Source organism: Notolepis coatsorum (genome assembly GCF_963971535.1).
Source record: "Notolepis coatsorum genome assembly, chromosome: 9".
NCBI lineage: Eukaryota > Metazoa > Chordata > Actinopteri > Aulopiformes > Paralepididae > Notolepis > Notolepis coatsorum.
The window spans coordinates 106,337,109-106,359,564 of record NC_140173.1 but is presented as its reverse complement, the minus strand read 5'-3'; the positions used below and the strand labels follow the sequence as shown (position 1 = coordinate 106,359,564).

The 22,456-nt window shown below is 40.7% G+C and overlaps 1 protein-coding gene across 1 annotated transcript in view; it reads left to right on the top strand.

Moving 5' to 3' along the window:
* Positions 1-22,456, top strand: part of kif11 (kinesin family member 11) — a 68,285-nt gene that overhangs the window by 23,906 nt on the left and 21,923 nt on the right. The window contains exons 20-21 of the mRNA XM_084321491.1: positions 757-912; positions 3,366-3,505. Coding sequence (XP_084177617.1) covers positions 757-912; positions 3,366-3,505 — 296 coding nt within the window. The remainder of the gene's footprint in view (positions 1-756; positions 913-3,365; positions 3,506-22,456) is intronic.

Genomic DNA, 22,456 nt, shown 5'->3' with positions numbered 1-22,456 from the left:
TTGTATTCTAAAATGTGACTATATGGTTTTATATTAACTTAATAAATAAACAAAAAAGTTAATTTCGCTGGATATACACTGTATACGGTAAAATATTATTATAGACTTTTTTTTTTGGTCTTGTTTCTGTACTTTCATGTAATTTTAACCACCTTGACTGTTAGTCTCATTATGCATTATGTGTTGAGTACTGACTTTTAATAATTTCTGTTATGCAATAAAAAAAAAAAAAATCTACTTATTTCAACGAACATTTCAAACTAAATAACAGATTATGCACATAAAACGCTGAAAACAACCGAAGCAACAATAGTATTTTAATGAGGCTATTATTATTATCATTATTATTTTGCAACAAGTTGGCCCTCTCATAAATAGCACATATAAATGAATAACTAACTTGAACTAACTTAATAGGATTGAAGTGATATTTGGCTTAAAAAATCGGTCGCCTGGCAAAAAAAATAAATAAAAAAAGCCAGACGATGTGCATTGGGCCGCGGCTCTCTGACGCCTTATTTTCTGGGCCCCGGCCTGAAAAGTTTGGGAACCCCTGAACTAGAGACACAGACCGTATCTTCAATACCATTTTTGGTGGAAGGCTACTTGTTTGATAGTTGCTGGCTACAAATCACCTTTTCAAAAGGAGCAACAGTATTTGATTCAGTTGCCTCAACTTTGCTCAGTCAACTTTGTTGTGTTCACTTGTGAAATCCAGTGCACATAACTTATTATTCCGGTCTCTTCTCTTCTCAGATGGAGGAAATTAAGGGGATGAGTGGGTTATTTTACAGTTGGGCTCAGGACCTGGCTGTCCTGAGGGAGACCACCTCTGCAGGCTTCAGCTCACTGCAGGCGCATCAAGACAATCTGCAGGAGCAGATCAGACTAGCGCAGTTGAAAAACCAGATGGTAAGAACCTGCAGATCAGACTAGCACAGGAGAAACACCAGGTGGTAAGAACCTGCAGATTAGACTAGCACAGGAGAAACACCAGGTGGTAAGAGGAACAGATCAGACTAGCACAGGAGAAACTCCAGGTGGGAAGGACCCGTCTGAAACACAGGCATCTTAGCCCATTTAGACATTAAAACGCCTATTAAAACCTATGCAATTATTCTACACAATCTCTTAAAACCTGAGGGTTTTTTGGAAAGATTTTCAGAATTGTCAATCTTCACTAAAACCTTTTATATCTCAGCTTCTGGAGCAGGTAGAAACATGAAATGAAAACCATTTGATAGATTACAACTTGGGCTTTTATTTGAACATCATTAATTTACTATAATGTGCATTGACATTTATAAAGAAATCTATAAACAACAACACATATAAAATACTAAATATAAGATACTGCCACCTAGCATGATTTGGCCGGCATTGCATTCTCAGAACGAGTCCCAATGATACACTGAGGTCCGTTAGACTGTATAGAATATTAAAATCAAATAAAAGAGATAATTTGGAAAACGATCGAAAACCCGAGATTTCTCGGGTTCTGGCGCTCAACCGCTGGCGAGATAACCGGAGAAATGCCGGGTCTGGCGCTGAAAGTGTTAATAATATTTTTTAAATAATAATTACAATCCCAAAGCATTCCCCCACATGTATTTCAGCGAATCACAGCGTTTTTCATTACTCGCATACCTTGAAAATGGCAACACTGTCTGAAATGACCTAGACGTTGCATCAGGTCTTAAAGCTAAATACACGCACATGTAGCATCCAGCCTTAAAGGTATATAGACACAAACGCAGCATCCGGTCTAAATAAGTGCTCCTTCTGTTTGAGACTGAACAGGGAAAAAATATATTTCACACTTAAACCTCTTCCACCCGTGCGGTCCGGGGCCGGACCACAAATCACATCACGTCATAAATCAATCTGTCTAGACTGTCTGACAAAAGTATTGTTTTATTTTTCAAACGTATTAAAGTATAAACACCATAACCATGTCACAACAGCAGTTATAATGTATATTATCATCAATACCTTAGTTTACCAATAGGTTAAAGTGTTATTAGATCGATTTTTGGTCGCGAAAGTTGACCATTTTGGAAAAATTTAACGTCGGGAATTGCCATTTTGATGAGGACACAGAGCTTTCGATGACCGTTGGAATTTTTCCGAACGACTCTTCGCAAAGGCCTCTATGGGGCTTCAAGCTAATTACTGTTCTGTATGAATTTTATAATTCCTTGACAGTCAGTAACGGCTTTATTTAGTATGGGTTGATACTAGGGGTGTAACGGTACACAGAAGCCATGGTTCGGTACGTACCTCTGTATTGGGGTCACGGTGCGAGTTCGGTACAACAGATTTATTTTTATTTTATTAATACAACGAATATTTTTTGTAATTTTTTTTATATTTATTTTTTTATATATTATATTTATGATAATTATTATTATTAAATAGAATAATTTTCTATAGGCTTGCCGTGGTAGTCAGTGATACTGGTGTCACTCTGTGTTCAGGCATCCAGAGTAAATTAATTGCCTAGTGCCCCTTTAACAACTTATAGGCTTGGTAAGTTTCACTTTCACTTCTAGAGAGGATTTAACTGCACGAGACTGAATACAAGAGAACAGATGACATGTTACACAACAATGGCAGAGGATTATTTTGATTTAAACACAATAGCAGTTCAACTGGAGTCGAGAGGAGCTCAGATGATCAGTCCGAAAAAGTATGTTTCTTTTTTATTTGATCAGCGTGAGTCCGGCGGGGGAGAATGTTGTTGTTTGTTGGCAACGCGTTGTTGTTTGTGTGTTTTGGCGACACGCGCGTGTGTTGGCGATGCGCGGTGTGTGTTGGCGACGCGCGGTGTATTCTGTTTGTATGACGCAATAAACACAAATCATATTGATTATTGCGTTTAGAAAGCGATCCCAATGCACTCTAGTGTGTATCATTCTAGACCCACGTTACAATATATCTCTGGCGTGGAGTGTAACTCGCCCGAAATCCACCAGGGGGCGGTATTGAGGCGTTGCAATATCAGACCAGGGTCCAGCTGCGTCCCGGAGGGAGGCTGGATGAATTATGAATGCCATGGCGAATTTTTTTTATATTGATCCCAGAAACGGGTTCCCTCGTAACTTGGCGCACAACGATTAGCGGGCAATAACGAGTATACTCGTCGTTGGCGCACAAAGTGTTAAGAGGTTAAGGTTTGAGTAGTCCCTTACCTGAATCTTGCAGTTGCAATTGAATGTGTGGCTGCACTGTCGATATGCTATACCTTTTTTAGTTTGAGGTCTTTTTGGCTGCAGCAGTATGGCAGTGTGCTCCGGCTCTGTCTCATCCATACGAATGTATGATAAACCCTCGATATTTGTGGTGTGGTTTTCCTGTCCCTCCAGGGCATGAATGATGTCCTCCAGGTGCTCCAGAGTCAGTTCGGCCTGCTATCTGTGGACAACGACACTGGCTACGCTGGTCTGCAGTCAGTTTCTGAAGCCATGAAGAAACCTGTAGAGAGCATGAAGCAGAATATCAATACGTGAGTAGAGAACATTCTCTCTTTCTCTTTTTCTCTTCTCTGATGTCTTGGTATAGTGGGCAGGTTGTTAGGAAGTGTAGCTCAGTTTCCACCTTGTCTTGTGTGCACTAGTGGATGCTAGGGGTGGGAATCGCCAGAGACCTCACGATACGATACTATCGCAATACTTGCGTCATGATACGATAGTATCGCAATACTAAATATATCGCGATACACTTGAGTATTGTGATTTAAAAAAAAAAGTATCAAATTTTATTTATTACCCTTTTTCAACTGCAAAGTAAAACTTTGTCAACATGTTTATTGCAGAACATGGTATTTTCTCAAGCAGACAGATGTAAACACTGTAATCTGTGTTGCATGTACCTGACAAACTGAACTGTTTGTATTAGTCATATTCCAACTTAACTGAATGCACGTGTGTGTGTGGACTACTGTACTATTACAGGTATTGAAATGAACAATGCAACTTCCTTATACAAAAAAAAATTATAATTTTTTTAATGAATAATTAAATATCGATACTTTGCGTCCCTGTATCGATACAGTATCGCCACGCAAAGTATCGTGATACTACTACGTATCGATTTTTTTCCCCCACCCCTAGGGTGCACAGTCTGTCTTCTCTTGGGAGCCAGGTCTGCCTATGGCGGCCTTTCTCGATGGCAAGGCTGTGCTCGCTGAGTCTGTACCTAGTAGGGGTGTAACGGTACAAGTATTCGTACCAAACCGTTTTGGTACAGGACCTTCCATTCAGTACCCGCTGTATACCAAACTTTTTTTTGCGTGGGAACTGAATTCAAAACTTCCAAGTTCACCCCAAAATATAACTTGTGCAAAGGGTCGGATGTTGTTCATTCAGCCCACGCACACCACTGAGGGATTACCTATCATTTAGCATAGTCTCATAGTATGGTGAACGCAAACGACAAGCCAGAGCTAGAAGACCTACCCTGAGGGATAATCCAAGTGCTAAAAACTGAAAAGTAGGCTACTTACATTCTTGACACTAGAACTCTCAAAATAGCATTAGCCAAAAAAAAAAAAAAAAGTACCGGTAGGCCAGCTGTAGTCTACATAGCTTGCATACAACTTTGTCTCGAAGTTCCACAAAGTATTTCCAACCGAGCCTTTAGATTGCTGAGTGCAAATCACTGTCTTCGTGACAGATAGGTCTTGTTGTCGTCCATTTGTTACTACATGTTCTTCAGCTCAATGAGTTGAAAGTGACGTTGTGTCTGTGTCGTTGTGTCCATCAGTCATGCAGCGCATTCAGGCCCACGCCCACAGAGGGCTGTTTTTTTTTTCTCACAATCTTATATAATTTTTTTATTTTTATTTTTTTATAACCGCAAGTCTTATTCATTTGAATATAGAATATTTGTTAACAGCCCTACTTAACAGTAACTGCACACTACATCACCCCTGAGTAGAACATGGAAAGCTAAACTTTAACCTAGGGCTGGGCGATAAAACGATAACGATTATTATCGCGATATATTTTAATCGATATCGATCAAAAAACGTTTTGACCTGCAACAGGGCAGTTCTAAAACCAGAGACAGTGGACAGATAGTCTAGATCAGGGGTGCCCAACCGTTTTTGAACCAAGATTTACTTTTTAATTGACCACCTAGCCGAGAGCTACCAGCCAAAATTGTATATTGTAAGCAGTCATTTGAGGCTTTATAAAAGCAGCATAATGAACACAAATCTGTCAGTGCTGAGTCCGACCTCATCTTAAATAACAAACAGCATTGCTTGTTGTAGTTAACAAGGAGAGGCAGAGTTTATATATTTAAATTATTTAAAAAAAGGTTCTGTTGTACCGAACCGTGACCCCAATACCGAGGTACGTACCGAACTGTGGCTTCTGTGTACCGTTACACCCCTAATAAGTATAAAATAGACGTAGTTAAAGGGGACATGCGTTGCTATTCCTAGCACTATTTGGGCAACTTTACACAATTCCTGTGAGTCTATGGAACACCTCTGTAAGGTATCTGTTTCTCCCTCTCTCTCTCTCTGTTGACTACAACCACAGAGCCAATCACATCACTATCCGCTCCATCCTCGCCTCGTTACATCACGATGCGAGTCAAATCAGAATGACCTAATTAAATCGAGCAGGAAATGGTCGGACCTGAATGAGAGCATTTATAATGCATGTCACCTTTAAACAAGTGTAACCAATATCAATATACATATATACAAAACGTTCGGTGCAGAGACTGGATTTGCTCCGTGTGTAGGTGTAGGACATCTCTGCCAGCCTGCTAAACATCTCTGCCAAAAAGAGACAAGATCTGGACCAGTTCTGAACATCCACAACCTAATTATTTTGAATGAAAATGCAACCTTTTAAATACTATTGAATTGGGCGTATGCAGTGTTGTGGAATATTTTAAATGGGTCAAGACGGTGAACTGTAGAAATTCAAATGAGTCAAATTGTATATAAAAATATAACATTGTTTATTTCCGTTTTCTGTGGCCACAGTTTACAATCGGAGACAAGTGTACACAAGCGTCTGACCAGAAAGTGAGAGAGCTCTGGTCAGACTTACAATTAAGGCCTTGTCCAGACTAAAACGATTTTGATCTGTTTCGTTTTCGTTTCGTTTTAAGGTTTCCGTAAAAACGAAAAGGTCTCAAGATAATAAGTGCATGCCACAAATTTACAAAATAAATGTCTTTCCTGTTTAATTTGAAAACCCCCGACTGGAAGTGTTATTGTCTGTTGCTAGCAGCTTAACTTGTGTCTGCCGGTTCTGTTAGTTTCCAAAGGAGAGGAGAGAAAGACGGCGGCTCACATGCAGCTCCAACTACCTGTTGGAATAAATTAATTGATTGATGTTTAACTTGTCCCTGTGTGTGTCCAGTCATTTCGACTAGCAAACGTTGTATTTACCGTTACCTCAGGATACCACTGTCTATTGTATTTAGTTGGTTAGCTATTTAGCTAATGTGGATAGCATTTTGAATAGCATCAATGCTAGCTGGCTGGCTACAGCTTTATTTACTAAATTATGGAGGCTTTTAATCGTCAAGGTAAGAGGATTTGTCATGATCAACTGAAAGCGTATGCTATGGAACAATATGTGCTTGAGTTTTCAGAAAAAGGCCAGCTATGTGACGCTAATTATTTAGCTAATATTGATAGCATAGCTTGCTGGCTACAGCTCAACACCATGCCATGGGGATACTATTTACTAAATTATGGAGGCTTTTTAATCATCAAGGTAAGAGAGGATTTGTCATCAACTGAAGGCGTATGCTATGGAACAGTATGCTTGGCTACTACTTGGGTTTTCAGAAAAAGTACATTTAGCTGTAAAAGCCAGATCAAGCTCTGTAACACTGTCGACGGTGGTTGGTGATGTTTGGCTGAGTTTGTACATGCGGGTAAGGGAGAGGTGGGCTATGCGTCATCGGTTCAGGAGAAGATGCGTATCGCTTGTAAATATGGTGACGCAGTGGGGGGCGTCTTCAGAATTGCGCACTCTGGGAGCTGGTATCAGAAAGTACCGTCTTCAAGCTGCCAGAACGCAGTTCTGTGTGGCAGAATGATGCAAACGATCAAATACTTTGCCTAAAACGACCAAAAATCGTTTTAGTCTGGACATGGCCTAAGTACCAGCTGGGAATGACAAATGAACAAACATGAGAAAATGAAAACAAAGATGGGTTTAGGGGGTTTGTCGTGTCTCACAAGACTGATATGAAGACGACAAGAAAAAAGAACAAGATGTGATTTACTTGGTCATGTCATATCTAAGTCAAACTGTCCTGGGCCTTGGCCGTTGTTTTAAGAACACGTCAGACTAGGGCTGGACGGTATGGTCTAACATTTATATCACAGTATAATTTGAAGCATAGACAGTAACGGTATATATCACGGTATATTCATTTATCTTAAAATGTCTATAAATGCTTCTGAAGGGGTAAAACACTGGTATGGCAGCTATTACTGTACTCTTGTATTACTAGGGATGGGTACCTTTCACATTTGAACCGGTACCGGTACCTGTGAATCGATACCGGTACCCAACGGTACCTTTTTTCGGTACTTTAGTCTCAAGACATTTAATTTACCTACCTGAATCGTGAAAAAAAAGAATCCAAACTTCAAATAACTACAATTTTGACAGATTTCGGCTTGCCATTTCTCCGACTGCTTTGTTGTTGAATCAAGTCAAATCCTAGGTAAGCATATATTGTGCACGTGAACGTTGACATGAAAGAAATTTTTTTTTTTTTTTTTTTTTTGGTATCTCACTTGATTCGATACTCGGTAGTACCAACGTGTTTCGGTTCGGTACCTCAAAAGTACCGAATTCGGTACCCATCCCTATGTATTACTAGGACATATTTCACATAGTACAGAGGTATTTAATTTTATTGTGCAAAACTGCAATAGAAAAATGCAAAACCTTTTCTCAAGTTACTTCTATCTCTGAAAAACACTTTTTTCATGAAATACAATCAAAACAAGCGGCACAAAGTGAAAATAAAAACTACAGCAGGACAGGTTTCTTTCCCTCAAACAACTCAAACACAATAAAACTCTAACATAACTTTAGTGTACATGTTTGACAACGAGCGTGATGTAATAGGTTTGAGGTTTGAGCGTCCTAAGTTGCCGTAGTTGATGTCACACCAGGATGTCATTGTCAACACAGAGTTGGAAACGGGAGCAGCCCGATGGATAAAGCGATATAAAGAAATGAATAGCGAATAAATGTGATGTTATCTTTGAACCTCTGTTGTCAAGCCTCATCAATATAACCCCCCCTTTCCTCACTAATGGAACTGGTGCCGCGGAGTCACATTAGAACGTTAGCTTAGCGGCTAACGTTAGCCCAGGGCTCGAAATTAACATTTTTACTACCCAGTGTTAATTTTGGCAGCTATTTTCATTTTAGTTTTAGGTCGCTTTCACACAGGGGCTGTTTGGTCCGGACTTTCGGACCAGAATTCGATAGTCCGGTTTTTCGGGTCTGTGTGAATGCGCGTCGAACTCGGTTCGCGGACCAAACAGTCGAACTCTGGTCCGCCTGAAAACGTCGGTCTCGGTTCGGCTTCATCGAACCAAACGCGAACCAAATATAGGAAGTGATTATTATTACCACTGCTCGCAGCACTCACTGCAAAACAAGCACACTGCATCTAATCTCTCTATCTATCTATCTATATATCTGTGCATCTTGGGAAGAAGGAAGAAAAAACGCGGCTTATTATTATTACCGAGGCGCGCAGCTTATTATATTATTAATAAAACAGCTACTTGTGGGCACTCATAAAAACACTGTGGTCTACAAGTTGTTTAGCGAGAGGATGGTGGTAATGTGCTTCAATAGAACAATGGATCAATGCCATGTCAAAACTCGGCTCCGCTGATCTGGAGGGCTCGCAGTCCTCCACACACAGACGCGCGCGCACACACGGGATCGCAGCCACACACATTTCCACTGTCCAATAGACAAGCGCCCTTTTCGACCGCGTGACATTGTTCAGAAGGTCTCGGTCCGCTGACAGATTTCTATGTGAATGCAGGTGAACCAAATGAAGAATGCAACAATGTTGCAACTTCACCCCCAGAACCACCAAAACTATATGTGAAAGCGACCTTAGTCTTAGTCATGTGTCATGTGCTCCTTTTTCGTTTTCATCATATTTAGTCATCTGCATTTATTTTTCGTTTAGTCAGTTTTAGTCAACTAAATGTCTGAGCATTTTAGTCTTAGTCAGTGTTGGTCTCGATTTTGTCTTTTTTGTTTTGTCTAGATCTAGTCGCAGAAAACTGATGATTTTTGTCTAGATTTCGCTAATTAAATATGTGGTAGTAAAAATAACCTGTGGGAGGATTTCAACAAGATAAATGTCATGTTTGTTTATATGTTTGTTTAAAAAATAATAAAAAAATAAAATACAAAAAAAACAAGATAAATGCGACAACAGTGCAAAATATTTCACTATAATATTTCAAAGCAAAAAAAATGTATTTACTGCTGCCCCCTGTGCCTATGAAAATGCCCCCGCGTGCCTAATCAGGCACGTGTGCCTAGGGTTGCCTACCCCTGGTCTAGCCCAAACCCTATCGGCTGATTCACAATAAGTTCAGTAGAAGACTAGAAGCCCAATACAATAGTAACCAAACATTCCTTGAAATGGTCAATAGATTCAGAAATAGTCGGACATGGAATGGAACATATTCTGATTTAAATTTCTTTCTTTTTTTTAACCAACAAAGCAACATTAGGATATTGTAAATACACAGTACACACTGATTGCAATTCTTACTGGGACCTACTGTACAAATTTCACACACGTCACACACACATTCCCTTTTGTCCCTCGAGTCGTACCGTAGATCGCTGACTTCACTTAAAATGGCGGCCCCCCATCAGAGCATTCGGCTAATAACATTAGCTTAGCGACCCTGCCACCGCACTTCTATGTGCATAAAGTGTGGTAACAAAATATCACAGCCCCTAAGACTGGGAGCGTTCTAACTCTACTGAGCATGTACCCAACATTATATGAAAAATAATAAGTCATTATGACGTTTTAGTGCACTTCAAGCGCTAAAGGGATTCATAACTTATAGCAGGGTCAATCTCAGTGTTGGTACTCGTCTGTTTCTTTTCTTTTCATACTAACATTACCTTTTTGAGTGAACGTGGTCTTGTCCTTGTTGTATCCATGTGTAATGTTGATAGTAGTGGGTGTACACAGATGAAAGAGAGCAAGTATGTGTCTGGGATATAGGTCCCGACTCCCAGGCTATTAGCTATTAGCTCTTCTGGCAGCCTAGCCATCCTCTCAGCCTCCGTCGTCTTAAATGCTATGTTCTTTTGGTAGAACTGTTCGGCTGCCGCAGGAGTGTTGAGAGAGTAGCAGATTCCGTTCATGGTTATTGGTATAAGCTGTAGTCACGAGAGACCTGGGACACTGTTTTTAGCCTCACGTATGTTATGTAGCTTGGCTTTTAGCCATAAACGCTGCTGAGCTTAACCCGGAAATGGGAAATGCTGAAATAATAACATGACTTATTCTAAAAGTTATTATTTTGTCTCTTGTTTTAGTCAACATAAATTAAGAGAATTCGTCATGGTTTTTGTAAACTACATTTTTGTGTACTCAGTTGTGGTCAACGATATGTAATTAACTATTTAGTTGCGTTGGCGTCACGTGGTCTTCAATAACGTGACGTCTCGTTGTCATGAAAAAAAAACCTTCGTTGACTAACATCTTTCGTCATCAATTTAGTCAACAAAATTAACACTGGTGCTCCCAACTTCAAAAAGTTGGGAGCACCAGCAAAAATGTAGGAGCACCCACCAAAATTAAGGAGCACCAACAATATATATTTTTTATTGATAAAGAAAGGACAATATAACAGTACTGTAATGCATTAAAACAGTGAAAGTAGCCTTAAACTATAGTATAGTGTAGACTAGGCATTTCACGGATGACCGCGGTTTGAAAATGTCGCAGTGTCAAAACCTTTAAAATTACGTTCAGACGGTAGGCACTGACGGTATATTGCGAATCTCCCTGTCAGAAATGTTGGAATGCACCCTTGGAACGCCCCCGCTCCGCGTGGTGCAGTTTGTTTACAGACTGTCAGTAGCTAGCTAACGTTAACTAGCTCCCGTCAAAACGAACGGGTTGGTATGGCCATTGCGTTATTTATATTTGACATTAGCTATTGATGGGTGGAATATTCTGATTCTAGCTCACTAGATCAGTCACATTAAACGTCCTTTGTCTATAGCTTGCTAGATATGTAGCTAATGTTAGCTAGGCTAACGAAGCTGTAGCTATCGTTACTGTCCAGTGTCCATGCAAACCACTCGTTGAAGGGCTAACGTTAGCTCACGTTAATTACCCCCGTGTGTAGAGCATTATTTTCAGATAACTAACAGCACACCACATCATGTATGATCCATTACAGCTAACGTTTTGACGGGAGCTAGTTAACGTTAGCTAGTTAGCCAGCTAGCTAGTAGTACCGGTGAATCATGTTGCTAATTGATTTCGGTCGACTAACGTTAGCGAGATTGGCCTATGTTCCGTTACATAGGGCTGGGCGATATGGCCAAAAATTATATTGTGATAACGATATCGATAACTATCATATCACGCGATGTCGATAATTATCGATATTGTTATAAGTATTAACACTATGATCGCCGTGAACGAGTTTACACGTCATTCCTAGCCATGCTCATTCTGCCGAAGACGCCGTAACTCGTCTTTGATGTCAATATTTCAAAAATCTGTCATCGAAATCATATTTCCTTTCCGGAGCCCTGAGACACAGTGCAAAGCTCCACTCAACTCTCTAGCGGTTCAAGAGCGCCATCTGGTGGCAGATCGCCAGCCGGAAATTAACCTTTGAACCGGTAGTGCTCATCCATATGTGGTCCGGGCACTCACTATCGTTAGAGAGACTCCGTATTGACACAGTGAACATCGATCGGTGCAAATAACTCGAAAAAACAACATGATTTGGACGTATATACTATTATACAACCTGGAAATGGATCGGGCATTTCTCCATCCCATAATAGAAAAAATTCTGTTCCACGCTCATCTGCCAGCGGCGCGAGGAAGCCACGGTAAGATTCAGCGTTATTTTCTAACGTCTTCTATACTAACTGATCTGATGAACATATGACCCACTCTGGATGAATCATCTAATGCTGCCCACGGAATTATAAACGATCCCCCGCCCATCCGGTCATCATCAGATGATGCGTAGAAACTTCTAGAACCACGTCCAGTTGAAATTTTTTATCTCTCACAGATTCCTACCAAACTGTATTTGATCATCAATATAATGCATTTAGGGCTATAAATCACGTTCTGAAGAAAGCTGCAGAAAACGATAAAAACATAATATACTTTAGACCATATTTTAGTATGAATATGTGAATGAAAAAGTTTAACGTTGCTACACCCTGAACAATACATATAGGACATTGAATGGGCCATAATAATGGCAATTTAGCAATAGAATTTAAAAAGTTATAGCCCTGCAAAGAAGGGGAACTTCTCCATAGACAAATAGAGCTGGCGAGGGATGGTAAATTATGAATTTAACCCATGGCGATTAAAGTGTTAAAAAGATGATTTTTTTTTTTTTTTTGTATTTCTTAAACAAACACATAAACAAACATGACAACAAAAGATTAGATATACAAGCATTAATTAACGGTGTACATCCAATGAAATCACCATTTAGATGAATGTCTTATACAAGATATACCCCTAATACCTGCTATCTATTACCCTACACACATATGCTCTTGCTCGCACCCCCCCGGACCCCCCATTGGATAATCCATCCATTATCATTCGCTCCTAACCAGACACTGCTAGCTTTTATTCTCTCCACCACTTCTAACCACATTGTCATTTTGGATTCATTGAGACCCAAAATTCTTGCTGTAGATATTTCTAGATAAATCACATCGAGATATGTAAGAATCCAGACCTTCCGGCAATTTTTTTCCGGTTGAAACCATCGTGATGCGATCAGCTTTTTAGCCACTGTGATACCAGATAAAACCAATCTCTTTAGTTGTATAGATACTGCATACTCAAAAACATCATTCAGCAGTAATACAGAGGGGTGTACAGGTATATTCAGAGTTAAGAGATTTGATAATTGCTGGGTCACTTTCCAGAATATCTTAACTGGTGGGCAGTCCTAGTACATGTGCATAAATGTCCCCTCGTCCCCATTTGTACATAAGGAGCATTTGGAGTCTTGTTTAAGACTCATTCTGTTCAGTCTTATAGGAGTCAAGTATGTCCTATGAATATAGTTAAGATTGATTTGTTGTTTGTTGTTGGTTCCTTGATGAAAGTCGAACATTTTCCCAGGCTTCTTGCCAATCAAAATCTTTTTCCAGGTCTGGTATATCCCTCCTCCAGACTGAGTCTAGGTGGAGGGTTTCATACGAGGACGTTAGTAATTGATGATAAAAATCTGATACAAAACCTCTCGATGTCTCTCTTTCATAGAAGAATAATTTTTTTTTTAAAACAGATGTATGTTTATTTTGCAGCAATTCTTTGTCGTTGCCGCCATCTTTAGTGTTACATCCCCTCACACACTCCAGTTCTCAGGCTGCAGCTGGTTTGAAAGCGAAAGTAAACCGGCTTCTCTACTGGCTGTGGCTCCAGGGGAGTTGAACAATTCTGGCTCTGCTAGTTTCTTTTCTATCTTTTGGCGCTTTTTTGGTGGACAAACCACCGCACATGTGCACCGTGACTCGTGACGGGAGACTAGCTCTCCTAGCACACATAGACTCCTGTGTACAGACTGTTTCAAACTGTATTTTACATTAAAAGCAAACAAAATAAATGGACAAGAGAGAAATATATATCTCAATTTGGTCAGTGTTGTCATTTGGACAAGCCATTACTTTAAGTTGCAGGCAAGAAAGACAAGTCTGTCCACTGTCTCTGGGTTTAACAAAAAATTTGATATCGATTGATAATTATCGTTATATCGCCCAGCCCTACCGTTACATATTCATAATCATGAGAATGATAGGAGTCTGAGGCGGGGATGTTGAAAGACGACGCTAAACATTTATTTAATGTTAAACTCTGCCGTTAAAGGCCAACTTGCAGGTTGTATTTTTGTTCAATAAACAATGTGGACTAGGCCAACGGTGACTTTCATGAAGGAAAAAAAAATATTTAAATTTACCCCGTTTTAGCGTTTTTATCAAACATTTTGTCTGCCCAACACGATCACCACGCACGTGGATATTTTAATCAATGGTTCATAATGTGCGCATGTAATCGAAATGATGTCGTCACGGCAGGTACAGGCACCAGGGGGCTGAGAGTCACACACAGCTAGTGGCAGGAAGCAGAGAGCCTTAATTGCTACTACTAGCCGAGTGATGAATGAAAATGTATCTGTTTCACCTAACAACACTATTGCTCCGTGATCATAGCCATCCATCTCTAAAGCTAACTACTATTTGTAAAAGCCACAACCACGTTACCATATGTAATAATGTAAATCATTGTGTCATTGTACATAGTGTATACACCATTAGAAGCTAACGATAGCTTAGCTTGGTAGCTATTGTTGTGCTAACAACATTCCCCGACACCCAGCTTGTTAGCCAGCATGAATGCCAGATTTAAAATGGTTCTCTCCTCCTTGTATACCCTTGTCCTCGCAAGTATTCTGCCAGGGAACTTATGGACATGACAATAGTAGTAGTTATAAGGTGTTTGATCATTGTGTCGTTGTACATAGTGTATACACCGTTAGAAGCTAACTATAGCTATGAGCTAACTAACGCTACAAGCTCAAACACCCTACAACCACCACTATTGTCGCGTCCACAAGCTCCCCCGGCAGAACACCCGCGAGGACAAAGGCACACCAAATCGGGCACTCATGCCGGCCAAGAAGCTTCTATCCCCATGCCATCAGGCTGCTCAACGAACAATAAACACTATGCAACAACCATCAAATGCACACACCCACACGCACACACTCACTTAAACAAACAACACACTGCAGCACCCACTCTACACACTTTAGATCACCTAAACACACTTTACACTTTATATTTATTGGTAAAGGATTTGCACTACAACTCGTACACCTTACTGTAAATTGTACCTAAATTGTACCTCATCCCATTTCTGCTCTGCACTATATAGTATTGTATATTAGTACATTGCATAGAATATTGTATGGTAACTCAGTTACTTCTATTCTGCATCGAACATTGTACATATGTCTATACTGAACACTGTGACCTTTTTGTACTTCTATTTTACATGCTATACTATTTTATTTCATACTATCTTGTCTAGCACGGTCTCTGGAGTAAGAAGCATTTTGTATAAAAGTATTCTGTACTTCTGTATGACAACTATTAAAGAAACTTGAAACAAGCCAGACGCCGCAGCACGTTGTTAGCACAATAGTAGCCCACTCGGTGCATCACAGTCACTGACTGTCATCATCATCATCAAACCTTTATTTGAATAGGCAGGTTAATTAAGAACAAGTTCTTATTTTCAATAACGGCCTATTTGGGGGTAAAAAGCCCCCTAGGGGAAAGGGGATGGGGGATAAAATCAAATAAATAAAAATAAAACGCAAAGGAACATTATTAAAAAGGCAGGACATACATACAGAGCAACAACTGAACTGAACAACAACTGGCGGACAACAGAACAATAGTGGCAGCATGGTGTTAGCACCATGTGCACCGAGTGGGCCACCATTGATCAACATGCAGCGACGTGTAGCTTGCATGTGCAGTGCTTTGCCACACAGGTCTGAGAAGAGGACCTGTACATGATTTTACTCGTTCCCCAAACTCCTCTACATGCCCCGATCTAAAATGGTTCACGACAGCAGACATAATGCTAACGTTAGCCAGCGCCATATATCCAGTAGTACTATGACCCGGACGGGCATAAGTTGCCTCGAGTGACGTCACGGCCCTACTAGCGTCTGATAAGCTTTTTAATTTGCTCGTGCATGTTATTCGTGCATGGACCTTTTTAACCATTTCTGAGTGGCATTTCCGGCGTCAAATGGAAAAAAATAAATAATGAAATTATATACCAATGATGTAAACTACCCATAATTGATCAGTAAGGTTTAACCTGCAAGTTGGCCTTTAAGCTAACAGTTAGTATGCTGACGGGAAAGTAACAAACAATATGGTCCGTGCGGAACCCTTATCCCCAACACAAAGTTCCGTGGGTGGTTGTTGATCTTCCACAAAAGATGAATTGTTTAAATGTATGTTTAATCCAGTAAGAATAGTACTAGGCTATATAACATACATCTGTGCAAGTAGATTACATTACATTAACAAAAACGTATTGTACTGTACTTTTAATGTAGTTGGTGTTTTTTTATATGGTGGTCTTTTTACTGTAGTTTTAACAAAGCTGGTGGTTTTTATAGTGGTGAGTATCTATGTATTGTGACTGTATGTTTGTCTTTTAACCACTGCACAAATTAAGTTCCAAAAGGAAAATAAAGTAATTTGAAGTTTGAAGTACATGGGCCTATTTATTTTGAAAGTATTTTTTTATTCTGTACTTAGTTTGAAAGTGGTCAGACAGTTCCCTCTGTGTGTAATACAGACAGTATTCACACATTCATAAATAACACTTACAGAAAAGCTGTAGCCTATAGTGTAGACTAGCCATGTCTATGACATTTTGAGGGTTCGATAACCTTGGGAAAAAATACCACGGTATTCGGTACGTAAATAAAACCCCCATTGAACAAAACGTATTACAGTGCATAATAAGCTTTTCTCTAAGTGTTATTTATAGAGATGTTCCGATACCATTTTTCCCGATCCGATCCGATTCCGATACCTAAGCTTTGGGTATCGGCCGATACCGATATTTATCCGATACCAGTGCATACAAAAAAAAATAAAAAATTATATAAATCCATTTTTTTTTTTTTTTTTTTTTTTTTTTTTTATATATATACAGATACTGTAACTGAGGGGTACAATTCCCTGACTGTATTGATAAGTATGGTATCATTAAACCACTACCGATTATGTACTTTAACTACTGGCCACACAGTACATGATATAGATATGATGAACACTTTCCCACCATGAAACGAAGTCCACACAAATGTATAAATCGAATATTTTATATAGCAAAGGGTATATACAACGTTCACTTAATGACATTTATGATTTGAATGCACTTGTAAGGCAAATGAGTATTCGTAGGCAAATCAACATTGAATGTCCAATCTCTGGTTACGCAGGAAGCAAGTGTACAACCTGGTTCTTTAGGGAACTATAGCGATGGTACTTAAATGATTATAGCTGGATATACTAAAAGGGGGTCCCGCTGGTTGTAAGTCAGTAGAGGGGGGGGGGGGTTAGGAGAGCCGCCGGCGATATCCCATCTGGCCAACGATTTCTTGGGAGAATTCAGAGTGCTGAACACGGTGCCCACAGAACCTCGGTCCACAGATGAATACAGCTGGGCCCTCTTGTAGACGGTAGCTGCCGGTCCACAACGAAGAGACGTGAGGCGACCTCACTCGGGGTAGAGCGCCGTCTCACCTGGACTCCTCTCGGGGGGGTAGTTCCGACACTCACCAGTGTTGGCTGTTATCCATGGCATAATCAAAGCACCCAAAGCAAGTAGATAATCCAAGCCGTGTAGGGCTCGCCGTCGTCCGGGTAAAGTAATCCAATGTGCAGGTCCACTCGTCCTGGCCCAGAACTCCTCGGATGAAAGCACCACACGTGGTCTGCCCAGCCTGGTTAAGACTCTAGATAACGCGAGGAACGATGGGGGTACTGCTCACTTTATAACTCTAACCGAACGATGCACCATACATAATAGACTATTATTAACTTAATAGAAATACGTCCCACTCGACGGTATAGTGCCAAACTATGACAATTCAACTATTAATCCACACGATGTCTCAATGCCATTCTGAGGCCAAGTTGACCATACTGCACCACACGTGTATCGTGGGTGAGGCTTAACGTCTTGCCACTAGGTTGGAGGGTAAAGAACTAAGGGCTAAAGGACAAAGAAAGTTCTACTTTACTTGCGCCATATATATATGCGCTGTGAACAAATAGTACCATTCGTATTTCGCCAGACGTATTCCTACGCGGAACCGGGCTAGTAACGACATGTTCGTCGGCACGATTGAACTTTAACCAAGGGGCTTGGCTGCTGGCGCCAAGTTCTTGTCCAATGAGAGAATGAAACTATTATGGGCTGTTAGTAGACTAAAGGGATATTCAGTGTATATGTACAAGGAATATACAAGGGATATCAAACGATATACAAATACTATTAAATATATCCATAAATAAATATATATATTCGGTTTAATCTGATCCTTCACAACAGATACTGTTATACTGTTTTTAGTAATAACTGGAAAGTAATGGTATTTATTCAACAACAGGTGATTGTATAGATTTGTATTAGTATCATTAATCAATGAGTATGGGCTGCAGCACTGCAGATATACCCTACTCCAATGATCCACACGGACATTAAACGGTGTTGCACTCGCTACTCCGTGGCTCTGCAGATATACCCTATTCAGTCTGTAAGCTAGTGGCAGATAGAACGTTCATGTTGTGATTTTTGATGCAAAATAAATATTCAACATTCTCTTTTGAAACTCCGCCTCAGACTCTTATCCTTTGGCACTTGCTGTACTTTGCTTGCAGGTCTGCAGCCATTATTGCTGGATTATAAATGGCACCAACTTTAGACACGGTAACGTTATCAAGCTAAGCTAACTGACCTAGCTCGTCTTCCCGCATTGACATTTGATAACGTTAGTAATAGTCAGCTAACGCTAGTCAGTAGCTACTTAACTTAAATACAATTCACCGTGGGTGCATTATTGTTGATAGACGGTCACGGACAGTGTTAGGTCCTGGAGAAAGGACAGGCCATCATCTGATTTGATGTAACGTTAAAGCGGATGTTGTTCCAACTAGCTATCTTTCCAGCTAATGCTATCATAACACCAGCAAAACACATCCCGTCCGAGCTCCCCGTCACACCGCACTGTCGGGGACAATGGAATTTAAGAAAGTGTATCTGCTGTTAAAATGACACAGCATCACACTTTAAAACATGTTCATTTTATAATCCTCACTCTCCGCAGGACTCGGCAGGAGATAAATTACATCATGGGATCGGAGGCTAGAATTTACGTGTACTCGCCGATACCGATACCAGCATTTTAGGCAGTATCGGCGGCATTTCCGATACTGGTATCGGTATCGGAACAACTCTAGTTATTTATTAATGTGTGAAGACTGTCTGCATTACACACAGAGGGAACTATCTGACCACTATAAAACTAAGTACAGAATATAAAATACTTCCAAATAAACTTTCATGAATATGTAGTCTACATGTCAAAAGGGCATTTTGCAAGGGTAATCTACTTGCAAAGATGTATGTTATATAGCCTAGTACTATTCTTACTGGATTAAACTTTGGATTCATCTTTTGTGGCGGCTCAACATAATTCACACACGGAACTATGTGTTGGGGATAAGGGTTCCGCACGGACCATATTGTTTGTTACATTGCTGTCTAGGGATGCACCGATATGAAAATTTGCCACCGATAAATCGGCCGATACCGATATTTGTGGCAAAAAGAAAAGTTATTTTATTTTTATTTTTTTATGAAACTACTGTATATTTGTGTCTCTAAATGTGTTGATGAATTGAAAATGGAGGAGCCTTATGTAAAAAAGCCGAAAGCTTTTTTCTGGTCTTCATCCTCCAGTCCACTGAGCTGTACTGTATTGTCCCTCTCTGCAATATGTCAATAAAGCTTTCAATCAATCAGACAAATGCATAGAAAAGCCCTTATTATAACCAAATAACAAATTATATTTATGATTTTTTTTTAGCCCTATGCTTGACTATTATTTTAGCCATGGCAACAAATAAAATAATAATAATAAAATGAATAAATAAAATATTAAATGAATAGGCTACACGTCTATTTTTGTGTTACAAATTGTGCTCACCGATATGAACATAGGCCTCTTTACTTACTTAAAAAAAGTAAACATCAAGAAATATGTTTATGGTATTAATTCCACCATGCCATGTAGCACTATCTCTCTCCCAGTATGGTCTGCCGGGCTGCAGCTGGATACTCAACCAGAGCTCTCAACCAAAGCAATGCAACAGAACAATTTTGATTGACAGTCGATTCTGCCAATTACGTCACATCCTTTGCACCCGCCTCTGCTGTTACCACCAATCGGCAAGCGCATATTCGGTTTTTACTTCCTGGATGTCCGCCATTTATCTGCAGCGATGATCAACAACAAACCAATGCGCTAATAACGTTAGCTCCCCGCCGGCCACGAGTAGATTACCAGCGCTCCGCAGGATGACCAAACGAGGCATAATGATTTTACTCCAACGAATGTTATAATAAAACAAAGCTTTTCTATACATTTGTCTGATTGAAAACTTTATTAACAGATTGCAGAATGGGTACAACTCAGTACAGGCTCTGAGCAACGGAAGTAACTGAGCTATGAATTGAGTAATGCTGGCTACTTGCTATGTTCGGGTAAATAATATGCTGATGTTATTGAACGTGTAACACTAATGTTAATGCCACAAAACGAATGCCTTTGTTAATCATAAGTAGTAACTTTGATGCAGTAGCGTGTGTCTGTGGGGGCGGCGTTGTGCAGGTCGCTTGACTGATTTTTCTTTGATTTTTTTGACGCGACAACAAATTGATGGATATTTATCGGCTACTGCCATCGGCACACTTGAGCTTATCGGCCGATAGGCCGATTGCAGTCAACAAGGCACTTATCGGCCGATACCGATACCCGACCGATACATTGGTGCACCCCTATTGCTGTCTGCAAACTAGCTCAGAGTGTCGACGTTGAGTTGATGTTAGCTGCTAGCTGGCTACCTGAATCCACAACAGCCAGGCAGCCAACCGTACATAATACAGTCTCAGCCAATCACATCGATTTGTACAGTTAAAGGAAAACACCAACATTTAGGGAAATTAGTTTATTTAACATCTTCCCTGGAGTTAGACAAGAAGATGCATACCTTTTTCGTCTCTCTGCATGCATTGGGCTTAGGGAACGCCTGGACCGTTAGCCTAGCTTAGCTTCATCACTGGAAGTGGGGCAGACATCTAGCCTAGTTCACTACAGTCAGGAAATATACTCCAAATACAATCAAAATACAACTCTCAAACGTTCCTGTAAACATGTTGTGATCTGTGTATTTACCATGTCTCCCAGTCACACGAGTCTCCCAGTCACACGAGTCTCCCAGTCACACGAGTCTCCCAGTCACACAAGTCACACGAGTCTCCCAGTCACACGAGTCTCCCAGTCAGACGAGTCTCCCAGTCAGACGAGTCTCCCAGTCACACGAGTCTCCCAGTCACACGAGTCTCCCAGTCACACGAGTCTCCCAGTCACACATCTCCCAGTCACACGAGTCTCCCAGTCACGAGTCTCCCAGTCACACGAGTCTCCCAGTCACACAAGTCTCCAAGTCACACGAGTCTCCCAGTCACACGAGTCTCCCAGTCACACGAGTCTCCCAGTCACACGAGTCTCCCAGTCACACAAGTCACACGAGTCTCCCAGTCACACGAGTCTCCCAGTCACACGAGTCTCCCAGTCACACGAGTCTCCCAGTCACACGAGTCTCCCAGTCACACATCCCCCAGTCACACGAGTCTCCCAGTCACACATCTCCCAGTCACACGAGTCTCCCAGTCACACAAGTCTCCAAGTCACACAAGTCTCCCAGTCACACGAGTCTCTCAGTTACACAAGTCTCTCAGTTACACAAGTCTCCCAGTCACACAAGTCTCCCAGTCACATGAGCCTCCCAGTCACACAAGTGACTTGGAGACTTGTGTGACTGGGAGATTTGTGTGACTGGGAGACTTGTGTGACTGGGAGACTTGTGTGTCTGGGAGACTTGTGTGTCTGGGAGACTTGTGTGACTGGGAGACTCGTATTACTTGTGTGCCTGGGAGACCCGCGTGAAATTAGCTTATTTAACATCTTCCCTGGAGTTAGACAAGAAGATACATACCTTTTTTGTCTCTGTGCATGCATTTAGCTTTGGGAACAGTCGCTCTGTTAGCGTAGCTTAGCTTCATCACTGGAAGTGGGGCGGTGTAATTGAATTAGACAATTACGTTTTCTAAGCAAATATACTCGGAACAATTTTTTGCCTAAGCACTCGTCTCTGCGCGCGGTCAGTGATTTCTACGTGCAGCCGTGTTTGTGGACATTCTCATTCATTCAAAGGATCCGAACCGATTGAAGTTTATGGATACCATGACTTAAAATCCTCTTACCTTGATGATTTAAAAGCCTCCCCAATTTAGA